General features: G+C 44.6%; 1 protein-coding gene across 1 annotated transcript in view; it reads right to left on the reverse strand.

Annotated features, from left to right (window-relative positions):
- ANGPT1 (angiopoietin 1) overlaps nt 1-24,927 on the reverse strand; it is an 895,759-nt gene that overhangs the window by 454,276 nt on the left and 416,556 nt on the right. The window contains exon 2 of the mRNA XM_069220619.1: nt 12,944-13,099. Within this exon, the coding sequence (XP_069076720.1) occupies nt 12,944-13,099 (156 nt within the window). The remainder of the gene's footprint in view (nt 1-12,943; nt 13,100-24,927) is intronic.

The raw sequence follows: 24,927 nt of genomic DNA on the forward strand, positions 1-24,927 counted from the left end.
AGGTCTAGCATACACACTACCAAAGCTATCAAAATACACAAAGGGCAAGATTTACAAAGTCCTAGCTCCTCCTTGCACCACATTAGCAAATTTGTTTTAATACTAATGTGGCTCAAGGAGGGAATTTTCACCATGCCATATTTGCATGCATTGTGCCACTTTGTGACCCCCTGCGCCACATTATGCCTGCACAAGCATAATGTATGCAACGGGGTGTTCCGGTATTAGGAGGCCCACAAAAATGGTGCAGTGAAATCTACCAGATTTCATTGCACCATGTTTGGTGTCATTTTTAAAGCCTGGTCAGAGCAGGTGTTAAAATGACACATCCATTCAAATCAACGGGTCTCTTTGCACTTTGCTACACCAGGGTCACATTTTTTAGAATAGTGTACCAAAGCGCCACAATAGCCTCAAAATGTTGACACTATTGTTCTAATAACTGCCATGGTGCACCATATTGTCAACAGCACACACATGTTGCTGTTAAGTGGGGCAAGGGTGACGCAAGAAAAATGGGGCATCAGTACTGATGCACCACTTTCTTATAAATCTGGCCCAGACTTCCTATCCACCCTCTTTCCGTTAGTGTACCTCGGTGAAATACACATCGCGGGAACTGTTTACATTTTGGAGCAAGAGCTCTCACCCACCAACACGGTGGTATGCTTCATTCTCGGGCATCTCCTCGTTCAGCTGGTGCTGCAATGCCCAGCTGGTCCTAAATAGAGCCTGGCCTTGAATGAAGTTTGTTGGAGGTGAGAAGCAGATTATGAAGGTGTAGATTGGTGAGAAAGTGAGATTAGAATTAAGTAAAGTATCATACCATAGCTGTTAAATGTTTTATTCTGGAGGCCATTGTTAAGGAACAAAAACAAAGTGGAATATATAGGAAAATAATGGTCCTTGCTATTCTCTGTAAGTGATCAACATGTTTTTGCCCTTTATTTAGTCAAATGATCTATGGCAATTCATTAGGAACTTAATAGTCTAATCTACAATCAATGGGACCCTAAATCAATTAGAGGAGTGTGCCCACACCTAAAAAACACCAACTTTGTGTTGAGAATAGATGTACAGCTTGACAACTGCAGAGATAATCAGTACTTAAAATAAAAAACCTAACCCCCTCTAGAATTAGGCCCCTTAAGTTTTGGGACTTCGTGAAAAAACACTCACTTGTTGGTTTGAACATGTTTGTGGGACACTGCCCATTTCCTACTCTATCTCTGTGATTCTTTTTAAAACCAGACCGATTGGCATTGCCTATGCTTGTTTCAAATACAGACTTGAAAGCAAAGGACTTTACCATAGCACTAATTTCTAGCATACCTACATTTCACAATATTTGCTGATTAGGTTACATTTCCATTCAATGTCAACAGTACACCACTATGCATGCTGCAGGTATAATCACATGGCCAATCTAACAGAATCACAAGCACCCGGGACCATGATACAGGTCAGTGTGCCCTTATAATAAATAACTCAAAATAAGCACAAAGTAAGTGTGTGTTGTATTTCCTAATTGGTAAAGCTAGAATGGTGCTGCTGAATTTAGTCTAGCTTCTGATCCTGGACCACATGTAATAGACTCCTAACTACTTGCATTTTTCAGAGCATTGTCAAAGTGATATATTTAATTATTCCTCACCAGACTATGCATTATGTGATACCTTGTCTATAGTTAAAAGATAACCACCCACCAACACAGTCTGGCACTTAGTTGTGAGTTTCTTTTACTCACATCAATTCTAGTTTATGTGTCACAAATGCTGGTTGCTTGTGGATTCACAAGGTGGTATATATTCATATTTGGACAAACTACTAACCATTACAGGAAAAACATCAACATCTACCATTACTTTTTGAAATACTGGAAATATATTCATGCCCCAAGCCAGCAGCAAATGTGGAGCACAAACCAGGGAAAGCTGGTCATTAGCAATTTGGCCCCAGGGAGTTGAATTGTGGCACCGTTTTCAACTCAGTAACATATAGTATAAATGGTTGTCTCAGTTGCAGGTATCAATAGAATTGTATAGATAGGAGCCCAAATTACTCCTTCATTTCAGCATACAACTTGATATGAGTAGTGCAACAAAAGCACCAATACCATTGGTAGAAATACTAGTGTTAATCCTTCAATCAAAGCCCCACAATGTGGTTATTTGGAAGTGAATACATCCTAACCCGCAGAAGGAGCATGTCTGTCAGCCTATCTTGCATACAGAGTCTCTTCACTTCAACCCCGAAACACCATTCTTGTCATTGGTGTAAGTAGTTAGGCATTCCCCCAATGTTTAGTAGGCATTGTGACAGCTGCTTTGCCTTTGGCCATAGTTCAGTCCAATAGACTGGATATGTACCCATGAAGAATAACTGATCTTTTATCAAACAGGATATTGTGAACTCCACCAAAATTGCACAAAGAGCAGACTTTCAGTGCATCTCACTAACTTTACACCTTACTTCCACTAGGATGCTCACTCTGATGTTTTTTTTAAGTTAAAATGTTCTTTCAAGATGTGATTGAAATACTTTAGCACCATCATCTAACACATAAAGTTTATTGTAGATAATATTCTGCATGTCACTGTCTTGAAAAGGTTCTGCTGCCATCACCACAAATCTGAAGTCCACTGACATTTTTCTTAAGTACCACAAAACATTGCAAAGGAGTAACCATCAGAATCTCTGCCTTAAATGCAATTTAAATGGCCGTTTAAACTGAGAAGGGAAATATGCCTCTTTTGTGTACAATATCCATGCACCTCCTACACAGTGCTTAAACCATAAAGAGGCTTCAGCTTATCTGCCATTTGTAGATAAACTGATGGGCTGTTATATCACTGAACAGAATATCTCTAATCTATCACTAAACTGCAATATAGAAATGGATTAATGGTCCTTCTTCAAAACTGTATCTAAGAAATATAATGCTGAGAAAAAGTCTGGATGTTTACAATTTTCTACATAAAATTAAAAATACCAAAAAATCTCAAAGAATGGCAAATATGTTCATGTGACCAGAATATGTAAGTGTAAATTGTGATTCTGGAATGTGAATGACAGAAGCAAAATTATGAAGTCGATTTTAATACAAGAGCTGCAGAACTCCCAGTAAATATTGGGAATCCATTTCTAGCATTTAATGAAACAGCCCTGAGGAAAATCATCCAAACATTCGGATGCTAGCCAGAGCTCACTTCTGCCCCTTTATGTGGATCTTTAGCCCTGCCTGGTCAGATGGCTTGGAATGACCCGTATCCTCCTTCTGGCCAGTAGGCACTGTCTTTTTAAGGGCTTGCTACCATTTGGGACCTATTTGAATGACGTGATCTTGATACTGCTTTCTATAAGCAGTGTGACTGGCTTTACATCTACTGCATTGTATAGCTCTATCACTTGTTCCCCAAAAAAGCACTCTGAGGCCACCCTTTAGTTATTTCTAGAACTTTAAAATAGCTCCTAATATACCATAAATGAAATCAACCACCTCATATGTTGTAACGTTTCCTTGAATCAGCATGCAGAGGAAAATATATTGGGGTACATTATAACCCCGGCGGAAAAAAACGCCTACTGCCACGGCATTGGCCGCCAAAAGACCATCACCGCAGCTACCAGCCATCTGCCATAATATAACCACATCCGGATTTCTGCCAGAAGGTTGGCTGAAATCCGGCTCTGGTCATGCCGGCGGATGGCAGTAAGGTGGCACTGCTGCCAGCAGCAGCGCCACGACAGTAAACGCCGCAGACGTATCATGATCCATGATACGGCCTGGCGGTGTTCTGCTGGCAGACGATGGTGCTGGCAGCAGCGCCCCATCCCGTCTCCTGCCAGAGGACCCCCTGACATCAGGTAAGTCAGGTGCTCCAACGGGGAGGGGGGTGGGGGTGTTGTGTATGTGTGGGGGGTGTGTGTGTGTATGTCTGTGTGTGCGTTTCTGCAGGTGTCTAATGCATGTTGTATGTGTGTGCATGTATGGATGTGTGACTGCGTATATGTTGTGTTGTGTGAATGTGTGTGTGTGTGTTTGTATGTATGTCAGTGTGTGTGGATGTGTGTGTGAATGGATGTCTGCATGCGTGGATGAATATGGGTATGAGTGTGTGTACACGTGTGTTCATGTGTGAATAAAGGTGCATGTATGTAGTGGGGGGTCTGGGGAGAAGGAGGGGTGCAGGAGAAACCAGGGGAGGAGGAGAGAGGGGGGAGGGGGGAGGACCCCTATCAGTGACAGGGAATGAATTCCCTGTCACAGACATTGCCTACCACCATGGTTTTCGTGGCGGTAAGGTTGTCACAAAAACCATGGCAGTAGGCGGGGTCATAATCCCACAGGCGGGCAACTGATGGCCGCCGGGCTGGAGACTGAAGTCTCCAGCCCGGCGGTCATTACCGCTGTGGAGGTCAGTGTGGTACAATGTCTTAATATGGAGAAAAGTACCGCCAGCCTGTTAGCAGTACTTTCCTCCATATAAATGCCATCTGCCGGGGTCATATTGACCCCCATAATTTTCAAATGTGTCACGAAGAGCCTCGGGATTTGCGCTCTGCACATGAATGTTAGATACTTCATGCAGTGCAAATGGTGCATGCATCTGAGATCTTTGATTAAGTATCAATGTTGCTCCAATTAGCAGCACAGAAATGAACAGTGAGTGTCTTTTTTGTGTAGTTGAGTATCTGGAACAGCAAGTCCTATAGCAGCACAGCACTTTACAAAGAGCACACCTTTGGAGTAGCCGGAGTCCCTTGAACAGAAGTGCTGTCACATGGAAAGACGGGTCGTGTCCCCTATCTCTCTGCTGCATTACTGAAGGTCATGTGTTGGGTTATGTCCACAGGAGGGGCTATGCAAAGTGGCAAAGTGGTCATATTTATCTCTCAAGCTGATTTAGCAACTAAGCAAGCTATTCCATCAATCCACTCAGAATACTACAGACCTGAGAAGAAGGGCTCGTGGAGAATACTTCTAAAATATGTATACAATATCACCTGATAAACATTTTTTCATAATGTTCTGTTTTCTGAGGGAATATCATGGTGTTGAAAAGTGAAATCAAATTACAAAGCTTGGGTCATTTTATGTGAAAGGTGATGTACAAATAAAATGTTTACCACAAGTAAGGCCTCACTTCAGGAGGGAATGATTAATATGCAGTGGATTTGAATATATCAAGTGGTAAAACAATTCTATATATTTTTTTGCTCTCATTGATGTATAGATTGATTAATCTATTTATATTTATCAATGTACGAGCATATGGCTCTCCTGTAGGTCGCTATGTCGTAATTCATATCACTGAGCCAGAAGATGATTTTAGGTATTTTATTTACCCTTTGATACCTGTTCTTTCAATATTAAGGGGTTAGTATCGCACTGGAACGCCAGCCCTTAAAAATCCTCAGAAAGATGGATTTAGTCCTGTTCTATTTGTGGAGACACTGGTTGGTCAAAGTTATCTATTTACTTATTGTCAATTTCTTCTCCCTGTGTGTTCCACATGCTTTTGAGCTGGTAGACTGAATGGGAATTTACCATTTGAACATCTCTTGTGAATTCAGAAACATGTTTAACAAAAAAACTTTTTCTTATCCGAAGAACCATTGGGGTGGGGGTGTTTTCACTCCCTTTCAATACACCTACAAGAGGCTTTGAAAGCACCTCTTTTACTAGCCCTGACAATTTGGTGGAGATATTACAATTATCTGACAAAAACAGAAGTTGAGAGAAAGGGGAGATACTAAATTATCTGCTTCCATGAAGGAACAAAAGAAGAATGAATACCTATCTGCTCGAGATACATTTTAAAGCACCCCATCGTCCCCAATTTCTTCGATTAGATACTTAAGTTTTGTACTGGTAGATATACATCCACTGATGGTTGTCTGAGCAGGCATGCAGGAGTATCTAGCTTTCAGGGCTATGTGGTCCTGAAGCTGCTTTAGCATGCCTTACTTACATTCTATTTGTTATCCACCTAGTGGCTACATTCTTTCCTTCTAAAACCCATTTGGATAGAGTTAATTATCTTTAATTCAAAAGAGAGAAAGAGTTAGGGGCATATTTACATCGAACTGGTGCAGCGCATCACACCAAATTTGGCAGCGCCGTGCTGCGTTAGTTCTGAAACACAGGGATGTGCCGTATTTACCAAAATATTGCGTGGTTCTGTGTTTTCCCTTGCACTAGCACTACATTTAACTGCCAACGCAGGTATTCTTGCACCATATTGCAAGGGTGTCTGCGTTGAAGGGAATGTTCTATTCCTTACTGCTAATCTTCATCACTCCTGGTCCTGTTGTCCTCGTCCCATTCATCACTAATTGGAGATAACTATCTCCTCAATAGAAAACAGAACATGAGGAATGCTGGGATATCCCCTCTACAGCCCCCCTCCCTTTGGTAGTACATACGCTGTACTCACCCAGCATTTCGCCTGCACTATCAAGCCCCCAACAGAAGGCCAGTGGCAGGAGAGAGTGGAAGGGGAGTGATGAATGGGATGAGGATAACAGGAGTGGTGAAGATTACCGGTAAGTAATAGAAAATTACCCCCATGTCCCTCTAGTCTTTGTCCCATTCGTTACTAATTGTAGAATTCCTAAGCAGGCAAAAAAAAGCCTTCTGAAAACCGGACAGAGCTAACACAACACCCCAAGAAGGGAAACCAAACAAAACACCACAGGAATCCCAACAAAGAGAGAGCCAAAGGACCCCACACCAAAGACTCAGGCCAAAAAAGAGGCTGAGGGCAAAACAGAAAGGACTGGTGCAGACCCAAGGAGCAGAGGAGCTGCCACCAGCAGCACGACAGAGCACAAGAAGGGGAACAGACAAAGACTGATCCCAGAAGACCACAACCATCCATGGAGGCCAGCACAAGAGCCCCACCAGAGGAGGAAGACCAGACCCCACAAAAGCCAGTGCAACAGACAATTCGGGAGAAGGACCTAAACAATATGCCCACCAACTAACTCTCCTGGGTATGATCCAACATCAACCACAAACACCAAGGCAAAGCCTGGAAGAAAGAGGCCGACCAGAGACCTCCATACTCTGAGGACCCAAGGCAGGAAAATGATGCTTCAGAATCAACTGAACTAAAAAGGAACTACAGGAACAGGGAAGAGACAACACACAAAAAGCACCCCATAGGCTGATAAGGACAAGACGGGTACCACATCCCCACAAGAAGTCAGGACCTGTAAGAGAGGGCCAACCAAGAGACCACCGAAGAAGAGAAAGGTGGAACAACACCTACCTCAGGAGACACACAGGAGCTGAACCAAAGGCTTGCAGACAAAAACAGCTCCCAGCTACAGCCAGAAACCGGGGAAACCCCACCACCGCACCCCTTGCCAGACAATGACCACACAAAGGCCATACCACAGCCAACCCCAGGGGAATGTAAAACCACGACCTCCGGAGTAACCCACGAACAAGCAAATACCACCCAGAGTTCATCCTGTAAGCAAGACAGAAACAGGGCAACAATGCCCTGGGGGGAAAAAGCACAACAGACATCAGAACCAGGAGACCGATAGGACCCAAATGCCTCTGAAACCCTACGAACAACAGGCACAAGAGGGGAAGCAGACCCTGGAGGCAGGAAGCAAGCAGAGCGTAGAAGGGAAGACCACAGCAATCACACAGTAGCTGAGGCCCGGCAGCCAAGAAATCAGCACATGGAAAAGGAAACCCGTGACAGCAGGCAACCTCCAGTCAACTCCTGGCAACTGCACCGCCAAGTAAGTGAGACACAACAACCCCCCCTCCAAAAAAAACAGAGGAAAACAACAGGTTAGAGGGACCAGGAAACAAACAGCCCATGGAAGACCAAAAAACACTGGCTCCCAGTACGTAGAGCGCGCTACCAAAGGCAACCCAACTAAGCGGGACACAACCAACCCGAAAGCATGACCAGCAGCAGCAACGGCATCCAAGAGAATGCCCAGCTAACAGGAACCAGACCCTGAAGGCGGCTACCCAAGACAAAGAACAGGGAGGAGCCACGGCAGGGCCGGAAGCAAGGAAACTCTTGCAACAAAAAAAATCCCAAACAGGCCTAACAACACCTGCAAAGCCTCTGGACAGAAGCAGATTCAAAAAAAGAACCCAGAAGGGGTGAGGAAGAAGCATCCCAACAGCTGAAAAAAACAGCGTTGAGAGCAGAACACTGGCAACTAAACCCCAGAGCCAGCGTCCGAAACAGAGGCACCAACCCGGGATGGGGATTGATGCAACACCCAGCTCCAACCAAAGACACAGCCAGAAACAGAGAGCAACAGGAACCAGACCAAGGAGCCCCACACAACCCGAAGCGGCTGCCAAAGGACCACCTGAGACAGGTCAGTAAAGAGCAAAGCGACCAGAGACGGATTCAAAAGACCCTCCAGGGAAGAAGGAGCCCCATAAGGGGAGCCACCACCCCCAATAATATATACGGCAGAGATCTGAGATCGAAACAAGGAAACCCAAGAACATGCACTCTGCCAAACAGCACCCCAAGGAAGAGCCCCAAGGCACCTGAGGAAGAAACACGTGGAGGAGTCCCAGGCCGAAACGGACATCGCCCACAAACAGGCACAGAAAGACCTGAGAGGCCAGAAGAATGCAACTGAACACCCCACACCATATCAAAGCAGGCAACAACCAAACAGCAGGAGTCCACTGAAGGGAGGAACACAATGCAGAAGGGTCATCATGCGATCCCTAGAGCCCAGGTAAGGAGCACCCCTTTGCGGTGGAAGGCAACACGATCACCACCCCCCCCCACAAAAAGGAGACGTCAGCCAGGCTGGGGAACCCCTTAGGACAACCCCCTCCCCCCCACACAGGCCCCAACAAAGGGGCAGGAACCATGTACCGGGTGGAAACATTCAGGCAGCCACAAACCACCCCTGTGAACTGGACACAGACCCAGAGCATGCAGCATGCGCCATCCGGAAAGCAGACAGCGAGGAGAGACACCAAAGAAAAGGGTCTTTTAACCCAAGGAAGACCCAGAAGCACCCCTAAGCAGAAATTACTACAGCCATCACTGGAGGAGAGCTCCAGGTCACGGTCTGAGGGGCTGTAACTAGAACAAGGCTGCACACAGAAAAGAACAGGCAGCGCAGCGTGCGAGGAACAGCAACTAAAAGCATACACAGGCCAACCAGAACCCCACCCCATACAATGAGGGACCAAAACTGGATCAGACCAGAACAGAAGACACACAGCAGAACCAAGGCCATAACAAGAAGAAAACAACACTGGTGACTGGAAAAAAAGAGGCAGCGCTACCTATGGCAATAAATGAAAGGCAGTGGCCTGCGAAGGCCTCACAAGAGGGGAACGGAGATGTACAAACAAGGGAACATAATTAACATCCCTCGTGCAAGGTCCTGAAAAGGGGACCACCCCTGAGGCATCGCCAGAAAGGCAAGGAAGCGAAACCCTGAAACAGCAACAACTGTCAACAGGGACCACGAAGGAGGCACCGGAACAAACAGGAGGGAAAGGAGGGGACACAGACAGAAAAGCCTCGACCCACCCACGCAGAGTGCCAAACACCTGACAGCATCCCACAAAAAAGGAAAGGAGAGACAACAGAAATGCCAGGAGAGAAGCCGCACCACTCCGGTGGGATGTGAAGAAGGCTAGAATAGAAAGAAAAAGTTGGGGCACCACAACAGCCACACCAGCCACATTCAAAGCCACTGTGAACAAAACCTGTGCCCTCAAAACATTACAGAAGATGCTGAGACAGCAGGGTACAGGCCGAGGGAGGCCAAGAGCCCAAAGCGTGCACAGGTGGAGTTCCAAACCTGTATCCACCAGACCTGTCCCCCAAAAACTGCTGAGAGCAGAGTGCAGCAGGTGCCATTTGGAAGGGCCAGCTGAAGGTACTCCAAAGGGCCAACAGCCTGGAAAAAGGAGGGGAGTGGCAACAGAACCAGACACATCACAGGGATGTAAGAGGCAGTGCAGACCAGAGCGACCCCTGCCCCACCTGCCAAGCACCCAGACCGACACACAAGGGGGATGGCACAAACTCAGCAAAAACAATGAACAGGGAGGCACAACAACAGCCCCACCATGCATGTCAGAGGATCATACCAATGTTGCGTGGAAGTGCCACACCTGCAGAGAATCATACCAATGTTGCGTGGAAGTGCCACACCTGCAGAAAGGGGGAACCGCGTGCCCGACCCGGACTAACTGCCGTGCTCTGTTGGGGAGGGAGGAGCTGCTGCAGGGAAGCTCCTGCTGCGTCCAGCCCAAGGCTCTGAGCCCAGACCCATCCTGCCACGGAGAAGGCAGCCACAAAGTGCAAGTGCCAACATTGGCCCCCCTGGCACCAAAGAACAGGCCCTGATTGCTGCATCATGTTTGCTATAAGATTATGTTTTGCCAAACAGCACCATGGCCCACAGAAAAGCAAAGAAACCACCAAGCGGTACTCACCCGAGGAACACACCAACAGCTGGGATGAAAGTACACCTCCTGCGCATACAGGGCAACAACAGCATCCCAAGGAGGAAGTCAGGCAAGCACCTTGCTTCCTTCTTCCTCCGCAAGGCTCCCAGCTGCCCAGCTGGTGGGGAGACTCGCCAAGCAGACCGCCACTGCCGGAAAAAAAACAATGGATTGGAACCCTCACCTCCCAAGGGGAAGGGCTGCACCCATGCAGCCACCGGCAACTTGCCACCCTACCAGTGAGCCACAGAGGACTATCACACTGGGAAACACGGGCCTGCCCAGCAGCCACTGAGAGGCAAACAGCGGTGCCACTACAGTAAGCCCTGAAGACTGCAGAGAAACGCCTCAGGAACAACATGCGTCCAAGCACGGTAGAGACGACATCCACATGTCCTTATCCTGTCGGAAGACAGAAAAAAGAACAGGCGGAATGCTGGGTGAGTAGAGCTTATGTAGTACTAGAGGGAGGGGCTGGACAGGGGATATCCTAGCATCCCTCATGAGAGTTATCTCTAATTAGTGATGAATGGGACAAGGACTCGAGGGACCTGGGGGTACAATGTGATTTGGTACTTCCATGTGTGCTGCAGAATGCAGCACACATAGAAGTAGTGAATCGTCATTATTGAATGATTGTTTATGTGCAGGAAGGGACACCATTCTGCACATAAACAATCATTAATGGTCTTTTGCTTAGCGCTGCCTTGTAAATATGGCGCAGTGCACAGCGCCACTGGAGCGTTGCTAAATGTGCTGCTTCAGTGGAGCTAGGGGCTTGTAAGTTTTTTCCTTAAGGGCTTATTTACAAGAAAGTGGTGCATCAGTCCTGATGCGCCACTTTTCTTGCGGTGCCCTAAGCCCCCTAACGACACCATGTGTGCACCGTAAGTACGTTATGGCGCACCATGGCACATGTTAGGACAAAAGCGTCAAACATTTTGATGCTATTGGGGCGGTTTGCAGGATTAACACCAAAAATGATGGTGCTAATCCTACAAAGTCGAGGGAGGCCCATTGAAAACAATGGCAGCCTCACTTTGACCCCTTCCTCAGGCAGATGTTAAAAATGATGCTAAAAATAGTGCAGTTAAAGCTTGCAAATTTCACTGTGGCGTTTTTACGGGCCTCCCTGATTGGGAATGTCCCCCTTGCATACATTATGCCTGGCTCAGGCATAATGTGGTGCAAGGGGTTACAAAGTGGTGCAATGCATGCATTGTCCCACTGTGTAACTATAGCGCGGTGAAATGGCCTCCTTAATGCCACAGGGTAAAAAATATGACGCTATTGTGGCTCAAGGGGCTTGTAAATATGCCCCTTGATGTGCGTGTGTGTGAGTCACAGAGGGAGAGATTGATATCACCGTGTGTCAGAGGCCGTAGCGAGATACTGAATTACGTAGGTGACATTGGAGGTCCTTGGCTAACTAATTTCACATAATAATCATGTATTTATTTGCAGAGGAGTCAGAATTCCGAGCGCATCTGATCTTTACAAATAGGATAATTACCGATGTGATCAATAACGCAAGCGCTCAACTTCTGATAGGGCTATTTCTGCAGTTCAAACCTAGTGATGAAATTAGCGTGGAGAAAACGCCCATTTACTACATAGGCGCTTAAAAAAGATATAGCTCTGCATCTGTAAACGCGCGCTTCTACTTTTTATCTTGATCTAGTGTAATGAGTGTTCCTTGTGTATAATAACACTCAAAACATTATTACTGTTTGTTGATGATGTATGTCAAGACACTAAAAATTAGAGCAGATATGCACGTGGAACTATTAATTTAGAAAGATGCTTGCAGTCCAAGAAATGAAAACACGGACTTACTGATAAAACAGAAAGTGGTTAGCACAGAATAAAGAATGAAAACCTAAGTATTCATTAACTAATTTATGTGTAAGGGTGCAGCAATATTTATTTTGCCACAAAGGGCTTCGCCACAGCGCCTTATTTTTACCTTCCCCAGCGGCGGCATACACAGCAATTCATGACAGTCCTAATAACATAAAATAGCGTCCTATGTTTCGCATTTTTGATATGTATCCCCACAAATCTGAATGTGACATAGACTTGCATCCATGGAATTTCCTTGCGGAAACAGGCAAGCCAAGTAGTCAAGCAGCGACGTTAATAACGAGGACTAAGTTGTGGTTTTCACCTCGGGCTATTTATTTGCCTTGACACGTCCATCACTCACGGCCAGTAACGGTGCTGTTTATTTGAAGTCACAAGCTGTGTCAGCCTCGCGCTACAAACACACACAGAGTCCAGTTTCCCTGATCTCGTTAAGTCTGCGGGAACACGCAGGAAAAGAATCAGTCAAGGTTGTTGTTGCTGCCAATAAACAGCCAGAAGATGTATATGTTTCTTGAAGCCCACTGTTGAAATGTGCAGTTACTTGTCATAAAATAGATCGATGTAGTTAACAACTTGTTGAACGGAGCCCTGGGGGCGTACCTGGGTTTCAACATCTGTGAGCTTTCGCGTCTGCTCGGCCGTCTGGCTCAACAGATTCGTGCCGATCTCCAACATGGTGGCCGTGTGGTTCTGAACGGCGTTTTGCTGCATCTGCGCCATCTCAGACTTCATGTTGTCCACGATGTAACTCTCAAGCTAGGACGCAAACAGAAGAGGACACTGTTAGAGGAAGAACTTAACAACACAGAGGTGTTCACCTTGATGCAGAAATTCATTTCTAAAAATTGTCAAGAGCAGCCTGGCTTTATTTTTCATCAAAATCCATAACACCACAGTTAGTGGATGCCTTCACTGTGAAGGTTTTTCTAATTAAGGAGGGATCTCGCTGTAAAATGTAACATACATTCAACGCACCCAGACATACCCAATAGTTCAAGATAATGGTATAGAGCGGCACTAACTATCAAGAAAGACCCTATAAGCATTAAGATTCACTGGCTTATGGGCATGTCAATTAAACGAGAAACTGTGAAACTAATAGCCAAAGCCCTTCCTTCTAAAATAGTGATTATTTAACTGCACAGCTATGGCTCTAAGACATAAGGTCCAATTTAGAGTTTGGCAGGCAGGGGTTAGCTGCAACAAATATGGCCAGAATACTCTGTCCACCAAACCAATGATCCACCCACCCTAAATGGAGTCCAACTAATCTTCATCCTTCCAAAGCTAGAGCCCTCACCGGCTCCATCATCGGAAAGCTTACTATGATGTGCCGATAGAGTAGTGTCTTTCAGAAGAAGGATATTAGACCTTCCATCCTATTCAGAGTAAAAGATCTGATGTTTTTTTTTCTGACCATAACAGCCAGGAGAAACCTGACATTCTCCAACAAAAAATAGAAAAAGTGCCAAAACATCATGAGACAAAAGTCCCAGGGTGTGATGGTCATTGGTGATGTGTTTCCTAATAACAAACTCTCACTTATGGAGTTTGTTTAAAAAAAAAAAAAAAAAAAAAAGGTTTTATGCACAGTTACCTGAAAGACTGAAGCTGAGCACCAAACATGCAGTGCCTTCAGAGGAAGTGCCATGATGGTGGTTCCTTTGAAGGCACAAAGATCATTGCTGAACCATTCTCTAAATGAAGCAACCTTCTGTCTATCTGGGTGGAGCGTGTATTGTCCTCTGTCACTCTGGCAGATAGAGTAAAGCCCCAAGGGTCTACATAAGGCCATAGCTACCTAATTGGGATGATACCTGCAGAAAAATGCCTGCAACACATCATCCCAATCTGAAGCAGGCCACAGTCTGCCACTGTAACCTCAAAAGTAATTGACGATCTGGGGACTTTTGAAAGCACTGGAATGCCCTACTAGCAATACAAATTCCACTAGCACAACAAATACAAGAGTAAATTACCACCAATTCTGATTCTGTGATTCAGGATAGACCGCTTAGCTGCAAAATCAATTTGTTGATTGTCCACAACATGTTTTAATTTGTCTGTATGCGCATAGTTAGATTGTAAAATACCTATAAGCATAACTTTACTTGCCTTTATCATCACATGCTGAGATTCTACTTCCAAACTGGATTGTGACATGTGGAACGTTTGGCTAGATTAACAACATGTAATTATGCACTTTAGTCTATATAATGACCAGAAGCGGGAACATAGTTTTCTTTCTTGCATTGGACTACATTTATTTCCCCTTCGGGCACACTACTACTAACATATAGCATGCTTATTTTGAAAACCCAATGCATACTCCCATCTCTTATTTACTCTTTTACTCATTACTGTGTTATATTGCATGAATGTTACCGAATTGTACAAGAACTGTTTACAATGTAAAAATCCATACCAAGCCCATATCATACCTGCAAATAATGAGTTACTTTTGTGATATTGGAATGAAGACAGCCAATGTACTATCACAGAAGAAATGTTATGGAAATGCAGACCTAACTTGAAACAAGGAAGGTGAAAGGAATATTATGGGGTTAAGGGACATGATGGAGGGAAGGGGAGGAAAAGAGCAGAGCAAAAGAGAGGTTATGCAAAAAGAGGTCACAATGATAGAGAATATTTAATAGAAGAAGCTGCTGAAGAGGTGTGAAGAGCAGGTGAGACCGAGAGCGCCAAATTCCGGTAGCAAAGTCAGTATAATATTGAACGTCAGTGCCTAGTGTTTTGAATGGTGAGGGTTTCAATATAAAAGAATGTAATTGCAAGTACAGACTTTTGGCCTTTAGATGTTTTCAACATTTGGTGAGATAAAGAGGAGTGCCCGTGTGTAATCTTAAGAATAATACAGACTGTTTTGTAGATTAGATAGGGCAAGCCGTTGGCGAGCTTGTAAAGCAGGTGTCATGATATTGCCACCAATTTTAAAGCATGCTCCTGCACGTAGAGCTGCTTTTCGAGTTAAGGTGCACTTTGGGTAACCTGTTAGATTTAAATTGTCTTCCTGTCAAATTTTAGCTGTCACTTAAGAATGCATTGATAGATGGGGGAATTTTCAAAATAGAAAAAGTAGCCTTGCACATCACTAACACATCACTACCGAAGCAATCTCATACAGCAAGTAAAACAAATGTGCAGATTCTATGCCGTACATTCACAATTAAGGTCCACCTTGACATAGACCCTAGAGTGGCTGAGGCTAGACTCCCCTGAGGAGCTCCTGGCACATCAATTCAAAAAGTGAGACAAGTCTGTCATGCAAAAACCAAGACATAGATTTCAGAATAGGTTCATCCTTTTTACTAACTCATGACAGGTAATTCCAAGCACAAAGAATACTAGAGGTCCATGAAGTTGTGAGCATGCCAAATTCTTCACACAACAGAACATATTTATCTGTCCAATGGGGACCTCTGTCCATATTTAATTCCCAAAGTGCAAACATGTAGATATAAAGGTGAAACCAATAGATGCATTTATGGAGATGACAAAATAACACAATTCTTAAAATATGGTCATTAAATAAATTCATTTTCATACCACACGGATAACCTGCAGGTCCGTGTTAATACTACTATCACACATTAAACCGTCATTTTGGACTTCTCATGGGTATAAACATAAAATCTCACTAATTACTGGAAGTTCTTCTAGCCCATTGAAGTGTGTGCTCTCCATTAATAGTTTCATATTGTGTGCCAGGAAAACCATTAGCATTCAGCCATTTTACTCCTTCCAGATGATTTATAATTGCAATCTGTCTGTTGGTGAAATAGGCACTCTTAAATATCATTTAATCGTACAATGCAGAAGTGCAGGAAAGATGTGTTCTCCAGAAAATAGAAAAGATCAAATACACTAATTATTTCTCATCATCTTTATGTTTCCTTATGAAACTCAACCTAAGTAAACTCAGAAGGTATTTGTAACACCAGCAGAACACCAGGTTTCAAGATCTAATATTATTAAACAAATCCAAATAATCATAATGGCTGCCAAAGGCCAATGCAGAAAAATTAGGATAGGGAAGGTCATATATTTAAATAATTACAGTAAAAAATTGGGAATTAAAAATTAGTCCCTGAAATTAGATCCTCTGTTTGGGCACTTGTAATTATATTTATATCAATTGTGTCACCCAAGGAAATTAGATTCTTAAACAAATCATGAGCAAATTCCAATGAACAAATACAATTCCCAAAAGTGGAGTGTATCTATATCAGCAATTTGTTTGCTCAGTGATTTCACAATGCAGGAACCAACATATCTTCTTTTGCGCTGCCCACTTGATAGTGACGTGCCAAGAATACAACTCCCTCACCATTGCATGGAGGAAAGTCCTAACCATGGCAGAATCTGCTATGAGGCTTCTCGTGCTTGATCTGTCCTGTCATATGTTAAGGTACATGGTAAAATACCTTCAGGCGTTTCTTATAAAATGCACCAAATTCCTAAGGGTGACACTTACTCTGAAGGCACAATTGGGAAAAGACTTGTTTTCCAGTCAACACAGGTTATTCAAATTAAAATGTGTTGGTGAATGTCAAATGCTTTTTTGCAACTATTGTCTTAATCACCTTGATAATTTTACATGAAGACCAGGTCTCCTTGGCAATTCATCTGATACCTCAACAAGAGAGCCAGTCTTCGAAAAAGGCATGCAAAACACTTCTAAAAGCTAATCCAAATAATGAGCAGTTGCCACATTAGCTATTTCTCCATATTGTTCCGTTTCTATCGCCTAACAATCGCTGTTTTGATTTAATTGCTTTTGCTCTCCTGAAAGTACTTTAATCTACATGATTTTTTCCATTTTGTTAAGTTTTAAAAATGTATTAAATTTGTAGGCTTTCTACATTTCCATGGCAGATACACCAATACTTTGACCATAGAAAGCTATTTTAATTAATCAAATAAAAATAAAAAATCGAATTATTTTCTGGACAGGAAGCTGCCTCTTGATTGTCTGGAGTTATAGCCTGAAAATTGCTATCGCAAAGTCAATGCTCCTTGATGTGTAGGTAGCCTTCCACACTTGTGCTCGTTATGGCTGTCTAAAATACATTATAAGGCGACTGGAGCTATGCAATTCACTCTTAAATGTTTGAGGTCACAGTTTTAGACAGGTCCCTGCAGAGCGTCACAAAATCAACTATTATCATGTTTGCAACGTCCACAGGTAGACGACTCTCTCTCTTCTCTTTGTCATCTACATGCTTCAATCATGGAATGATTCAAGGTCTGAGAGTTCTCCTTCTGATCACATAAAGATCACATTTTATCTATTTACATGCCAGCCAGCCAGCCACCCGAAGACATTGTTATCCTGACTGGCACCCTGACTAGCACATTCACGAACACATGGTTGTTAGTAGCATTAAATTGTCTGGAACTGGTATAGTGGCCATCCTGGTCGATATGCCTGTGCCATTATGTATTCAGTGTACTATCAACAATACTTCCCCACTTTTTCTGCTTTGGACACAAACATTCATTTTCCAAATCATCACACAATTCTAGAATTACACATTAACAGAAACCTCAACTAGAAATCTCAAGTAACTTCCATATCAATAAAACCTTATTTCAACTGTGAAGACATCACTCCTTCTTCTGATACATCACTCAGGATTGTTGTGATACTGATGTGAACAAGCCCAACAACCCATCAACTCAAACTGGAAATACTGAGCTACCAAGCTGATGGAATATACAGTGTGAAGAATGCTTCGGGTCATCTCAGTGCATCTTACACTGCCCAGAAGATGAAAAGGTAACTTCAAAATGCAATATTTGGCTTTGCGTGACTTTATAATAAGTTCACCCAGCAATCCATAACCCTTTCAAAGCCACACAATACCATTTAGGTGCTGCTGGAGTAGGTGTTTGGCTGACTATGCACTTAAACATGTGTACAGCTGTCACCTCCTTTCAAAGCTGCAATTTCAGCTATGTTTAATGAGAATGAGTTTTCTGCTGTCACAATACTGGTGAGTTTCTTGCTTCTATGTATTGTGTTCTTAATTCATGTATACAGTCATGCATAAATGTGTTCTTTGGCGATCAAAACAGGCACTTGCATTTTTCACTAATGGTGTCACATCCTTTTAGTGGAACATATAGGAGCTGCCTTGATGAAGTTCTTTCACTCTGGGACACATACCGAAGAAAGGACGTTTTGGCAGGCTCCCAGATCCCTGTCCCAGAGCCCTAGGACCTCATTGAGCCTAAAATTAGCCTGCTCGTGTCTTCTTTCCAGGAGGAAAAGTCTGGATTGTCTAATAGTCCAAATGTTTGGCTACCTGTAGCATAAGAAGTATCCGAAAGCATAAAGTAATCAGTCACATTGTAAATTTGGAGTACTGAGCAATCACTCCAGTGACCCCTTTGACCGTTCCAGTCTACCGTATGCTGGCATGGTAAGATCTATGTATTTCAGGGCTAATACATCAGGCAAGTGTCCCATATTCATCTTCCAGCTTGAATCTCCGCTAATGCTTCCAGACCCTCTTCCCACATCTCTAACTTCCTCCCTCTCTCACTGCTATTAATTCTATGAAGGCTGTATTTTCTGCTTCCTACCTAGCCATCAATGTTTACTTCCGCAGTGTTAGCAGACGAGCACCCAATGGCATTCATCCCATAGCTGTCCGATGGTGAAAAATAAATGTCTACCAAATGTTTTTGTGCTTCCCTGTCTTGCAATAGCGTACATCCCCATTAAGCTTCCTTCTGTTGAACAGTACCTTTTTCATTTCAGGCATTCCCATGACATGTGGAAATGATGAACATCAGGGGAGTGGCTTCTAGGCCATCATCCTGGTGCTGCCTTGAAATTATTATTCTTAGATACCTGGTCTACATATTCTACAATCCAGTTCCGATCTACATTTCTAAATGTGCTGCCCATGGATTCTTTCCAGTGTGACTTAAATTCTGTGAGGGGTTAGCTGATTATTTCAACCATTTAACTAAATAGATGTGGTACTATTACACATCCTACATCTCCACATTATCATCTACATGCTTTTTTATCCATTGGCGATTTCGTATTGCCCCTCCCCATATGCTACTGGCCAAGTCTACCAGTCCCTGAACACTAGAAATTGCGCTATTGCGATCCCATACTTTGTTTATACATCTGCAACAGTATAAAATTAACCTTATGAGTTCTTATTATGTGCTGTTTCAAACTGCAGGTCCTTCAAACTGAGTATGTCAAGGTGGGGTTCAGATCTACCTCTTATGTACCTGATAGAGGGTTCCAGTGTATACGCTTTGCAGACTCCTCAGATTTGTGCATACCTATTCCAGAAGTAGTCAAATCCATGGTTAGGAGTACAATCTATTATTCGCACAACAGGCATGCAAACCATATCTTGCTACCCAAATGCAATGCTCATGACTTTACCCTTAATGAAGCAAAAACAATTAAACTGTTGGAAATCATTTTACAGATGAGATTACTTATCACGTTATCATTACAACTTTGAGAGAGGCAACTATGAATATATGTAAGAAATTGGATTGTTGGTTGACTGGGGTGGAGTCCTGGTCAATCAGCACCCACAAGCCTTGTCAGGGTGAGTCACACAAACCAACCTTAAATTAACCTGTGCTCAGCCCTCTGGTAACTTGGCACAGAACAATCAAGCTCAACTTAGAGGTAATGTGTAAAGCATTTGTGAAACACTTCACACATTAACACAGTGAAAACACGCCACAAAATGATACCACACCAGATTAGAAAAATAGACTGATTTTTAATAAATAAAACAAGACCAAGAGTAACATTTTTGTTAAAATAGCCCCAAAAACACACAGCACCAACTGTGGTTCTCTGGCCACCCCAGACCAGGACAAAGTCACAAATTCAGGCTGACCGCAGTGGAGCATGGACCTGCTACAGGGATCTACTCATGTCTGCTGAACACAGTCCCTAAATCCTGGCACGTGGTCTGCGTGGCGCTGCTTTGGGAGACTCAGGCGGTCATTCTGACCCTGGCGGTCAAAGACCGCCAGGGCGGAGGACCGCGGGAGCACCGCCGACAGGCCGGCGGTGCTCCAATGGGGATTCCGACCGCGGCGGTAAAGCCGCGGTCGGACCGGCACCACTGGCGGGCTCCCGCCAGTGTACCGCCGCCCCATTGAATCCTCCAAGGCGGCGCAGCTTGCTGCGCCGCCGAGGGGATTCCGACCCCCCCTACCGCCATCCAGATCCCGGCGGTCCGACAGCCGGGATCCGGATGGCGGTAGGGGGGGTCGCGGGGCCCCTGGGGGCCCCTGCAGTGCCCATGCCACTGGCATGGGCATTGCAGGGGCCCCCGTAAGAGGGCCCCTACATGTATTTCACTGTCTGCTGCGCAGACAGTGAAATACGCGACGGGTGCAACTGCACCCGTCGCACAGCTTCACCTCCGCCGGCTCGATTCCGAGCCGGCTTCATCGTGGAAGCCTCTTTCCCGCTGGGCTGGCGGGCGGTCTGAAGGCGACCGCCCGCCAGCCCAGCGGGAAAGTCAGAATTACCGCCGCGGTCTTTCGACCGCGGAACGGTAACCTGACGGCGGGACTTTGGCAGGCGGCCTCCGCCGCCCGCCAAGGTCAGAATGAGGGCCTCAGTGTCTTCCGGCATCTGCTGCTGTGAAGCTGTGTGACAAGGTTTTGCAGGGTTTTGTGTCACTTCATGTCATTTCCAGTGAGCTCTGCGGTGTAGCTTGGCTGGGCTTTGTGCCACTTTGCATTGGTTCTGATGAAGCTGTCAACGGTGCTGCTAGGCTTTGCAAGGCTTCACGTCAGTTCAGATGAGGCTGGTAGCTGTGCGGAGAGGCTTTGCAGAGCTTTGCATTGCTTCCCATTACTTTGCATCGGTTCCAATACGGACCATAGCTGGGCTTGGCAGAAAACAGCAGGCCCACTTCCAAGGGTCCAGGATTGGGGTAACAGCAGCTGATTGAGCAGGAGTCATAGATGACAAAGTCCAGGTGTTGGGTTCAAGGTTGTTGGAAGCGGGGCAGCAGTCCTTCAAGGCAGTAATCCAGCCTAGTGTCAGTCCTTTCAGCAGCAGCACAGCAGTCCTTCTTCTTGGTGGCGTATCCATAGGTCCAGAAATGTACTGAAGAAGTGGTGTTTGAGGTCCAATATTTATACCTGGTGCCCTCCCTTTGGAAGGTGTGAGAAGATTCTAGAAATTCCCTTTGGGGTCCCCAGATATCCTCCCTTCCCTTTCCTGGCTCCATATTAACTACAGAGGGCATGCACCATGCAGACCTTTGTGTGGAGGCAGGACACAGCCCATTAAAGTGTAAGTGGCTGCTCCATCCCACCCCGCCAGTAATGGTCCATCCAGGCACACCTAAGCTCTCTATTGTAAGCTGCTGTCGAGGAGGAATACACAAAGCTCAACTGTAAACTAAATCCAGTCATGTGACCCAGCGACAGGCTGCAGGCACTAAGTAGCTAAAGCAGGAAAATGCCAATTTCTACCAGTGGCATTTTAAAAATTTGTAATTTAAAATCCTATGTCATCATGAGTTAAAATTTTCATTACACTTCTGAAGACATCAAACATGAACTGATTACGTGTTCCCATTTGGATATTAGAGCTTATTTAATGTAATAAGGTGACTCCAATGTTATCTTATGGGAGAGGTAGGCCTTTCAGTAGGTAAAACCAAATGTAAGAGTTTGTCACTACCAGGACATGTAAAATGTAAAAGTACATGTACTACTTTTTAAATACATTGCACTCTGCCCCCTGGGCTGTCTGGGGCCTACCCATAGGGGTGACATACTTATTAAAAAGGGAGGTTTGGGCCCGAGAAAACATATTTTGCCAGGTCAAAATGGCAGTTTAACAATGCACACAGGCTGCAATGGCAGGCCTCTGACATGTATAAAGTGCTACTTATGTAAGTGGCACAACTAGTGCTGCAGGCCCACTAGTAAAATTTAATCTACAGGCCCTGAGCACAGGCAGTGCAACTTTACTAGGGACTTACAAGTAAATTAAGTATGCCAATAGGGAAAAGCCAATGTTACCATGTTTTAAGGAGTGAGCATATGCATTTTAGCACCAGTTAGCAGTGGTAAAGGGCAAGGAGTCCAGAGGCCAGCAAAAACGAGATCAGCTAAAATAAGGAGGGTGGAGGCAAAAGTTTGGAAGAAAACCATCCTAAGGCTGACAGGTTTAACAATGTAGCACTATTAATTGGTTTGATTATGCGTTTTCTTTAATTACATTTCCTTTTTACATGTTTTAATTTATTGCTATCAATATTGTTTGGTAATAAGCATTGAATTTGGTTGATCTAGTTACAGTTTACACTGCTGATGTGTGAGATATGGTTTGCGCTCTCGACCACAACTTGGCAAACTCAGTGGTTGGGGTTCACCCACAAGCCGTCAACCTCAACTGCACACAGACTTTAGCGGTATGCACCAGGGCTGGCCTCAGGAGGCCTAAGGCATTATAATCGAAATGGGTGGGCACTTGTCCTTTTTAAAGTTTTTTATTGGATTACTGTGGTACTACAGTGGTACCACTGTACCAGAATTGCGTTTTTGTTTTTGTCCTGGGGAAGGGAGACAGAGCCCTCCTGGAGACCACCCAGAAGCCTGGCAGATTAGCCCCATGCCCCTATATATCATTTTTTTTAAGGACCCAGTGTAGGAAAGTGGGGTATTATGCAGTGAGGCAGGTTAGGCTGCACTGCGTAATACTCTCCTATTACCCCCTAGTGGATCATTTGGATTCATCCTAATAAATCTCTAATTCAGTCCTGGTATTGTGGTACAAAGCAGTCAGGTTTTACCACAGGAACATGTGTTAAGCTTTCAGAGTATCAACATCGACAATAAGTAATTAACACAACTAAAAAGAAATCCAACACCAATTCATAAAAATAAAGCACATTTGTATATTATTTTAGACACCAAAATGAAGACAATCAGATGAGTATAACCTGAGTTATGGATTTTCAATAAAAAAATAAATCGTGCATTTCACTCTTGCAAAGCTTTAACGTTGCGGTCAATGGGAAAGCACACAAGTGGCACTCGCTCACTTGCTGGTCAAGTTCAGTGGAAACCATTTGATGGGAAGGAGAGGTGAGTCCCAGGACCAGGGCCTGACAGTCAGTAACATTTTACCTGGCAAGTATGACCCGGGTGCAGAGTGTTGGATTTGTTGCAGTGTTGGTGAGGAAAAGGATACAAAATCTTGACAACTTGGCCACTAGGGAACCAAACTGAACATGCTGCTAAGTCCCCTCAAGACACAGCATTGAATGAAGTTAGAGGTAGCCTGACTGGCCACCAACAATCTTTGGTAGTATCAAATGCAGTGTTTAGTTACTTCGACGTCCTGGAGACCAGTGGAAAACAGTAGCCACCTGCAATTTGATGGGGATCAAGACTACATTTCCTGAAACGCACTGGACCATTTACTGTTTAGTGATGACTTGGTGAGCCTGATGGGCAGTGATTCTTTGATTTTTGGAGTGTGAGTTATGGAGCTGCCTTTGGCTTGCAGAGGGTTCCTCTTTCCTTTGGAGCCCTTCTCTGCTCGAGGATGAGTTGTAGTTCTGAAGTTACAGGGTGGTTGTCACAGGTGCAGGTTATTGGGTCTTTGCTTTGCACAGGTCCTAAGGTTGCAGTCAAAGGTACTTTCTTTGTTCTTTGATGCAGGTTTGTCACCTCTGAGGTTCTGATATCAGGTGAGCCCCCTATATCCTAGATTTAGGGGCATTAAGCACTTGAGTGCTGGTAGCCAAAGGGTTATTAGCACCAGTGGCTAATCCACCCCTGAGGTGACCACATCCAGGGGGGTGTGCCACCTATTCTCCCCAGAACCCTTAAGTCTACCATTTTCCAAAATATCAGAGATCTTCCTTGGCTGTACAGACCAGGTATCCCACCCTAAGAGTGTGGCAACATTCTGGTGGTGTACACCTTCTGACTACCTAATAATCCCGCCTACCCGAGTGCAAATGTGCCTGATTAGCAAGGGGTGGCATTGTCCTCCTCTGGGAGGTGGCCTATTTGCATCTCAGAGGCAATCTGGCCTTAGAATCTCACTGCCTTGATGTGCCACTTCACTTGCCATCCTGCCAGGATGACAGGTGACCCCCTTTCCAGGCAAGCCTCTGTTTCTGACTTCAGACAGACCTCTGTTTCTGAATCCTGGGAGAGTTCACACCTCTTAGCAAGGGGTCAGTTTCCTGTCTTGGCGGCAGCTGGTGTAGGCTGTCAGTCAAGACACACATTTAATATAATGCATCCTGACTCTGGGGCTCAGGAGACCTACTTAAAAGGTGACTGACAAATTAAAAATAGTGCTTTGACCTTGCCGCTCATGGTGAAGGCAATGTTGAGTTTGAGCAATTTGCACTGCTCCTGCAGTCTGCAGTGGAAGGAGTGTTGTTTTCTGTTTGCTTGAGTCATTCAGGGTGGCACAATCTGTTCTTCAGGCCCTGATGGCCCCTTTAACTCCCATCCCTGGGTTCAAGAGCTATCCTTTACCAGGGACTAATAAGGGGGTTAAAGTCCTTGCCAATTGG

The sequence above is a fragment of the Pleurodeles waltl genome, chromosome 2_2 (assembly GCF_031143425.1).
Source record: "Pleurodeles waltl isolate 20211129_DDA chromosome 2_2, aPleWal1.hap1.20221129, whole genome shotgun sequence".
NCBI classification, from domain to species: Eukaryota; Metazoa; Chordata; class Amphibia; order Caudata; family Salamandridae; genus Pleurodeles; species Pleurodeles waltl.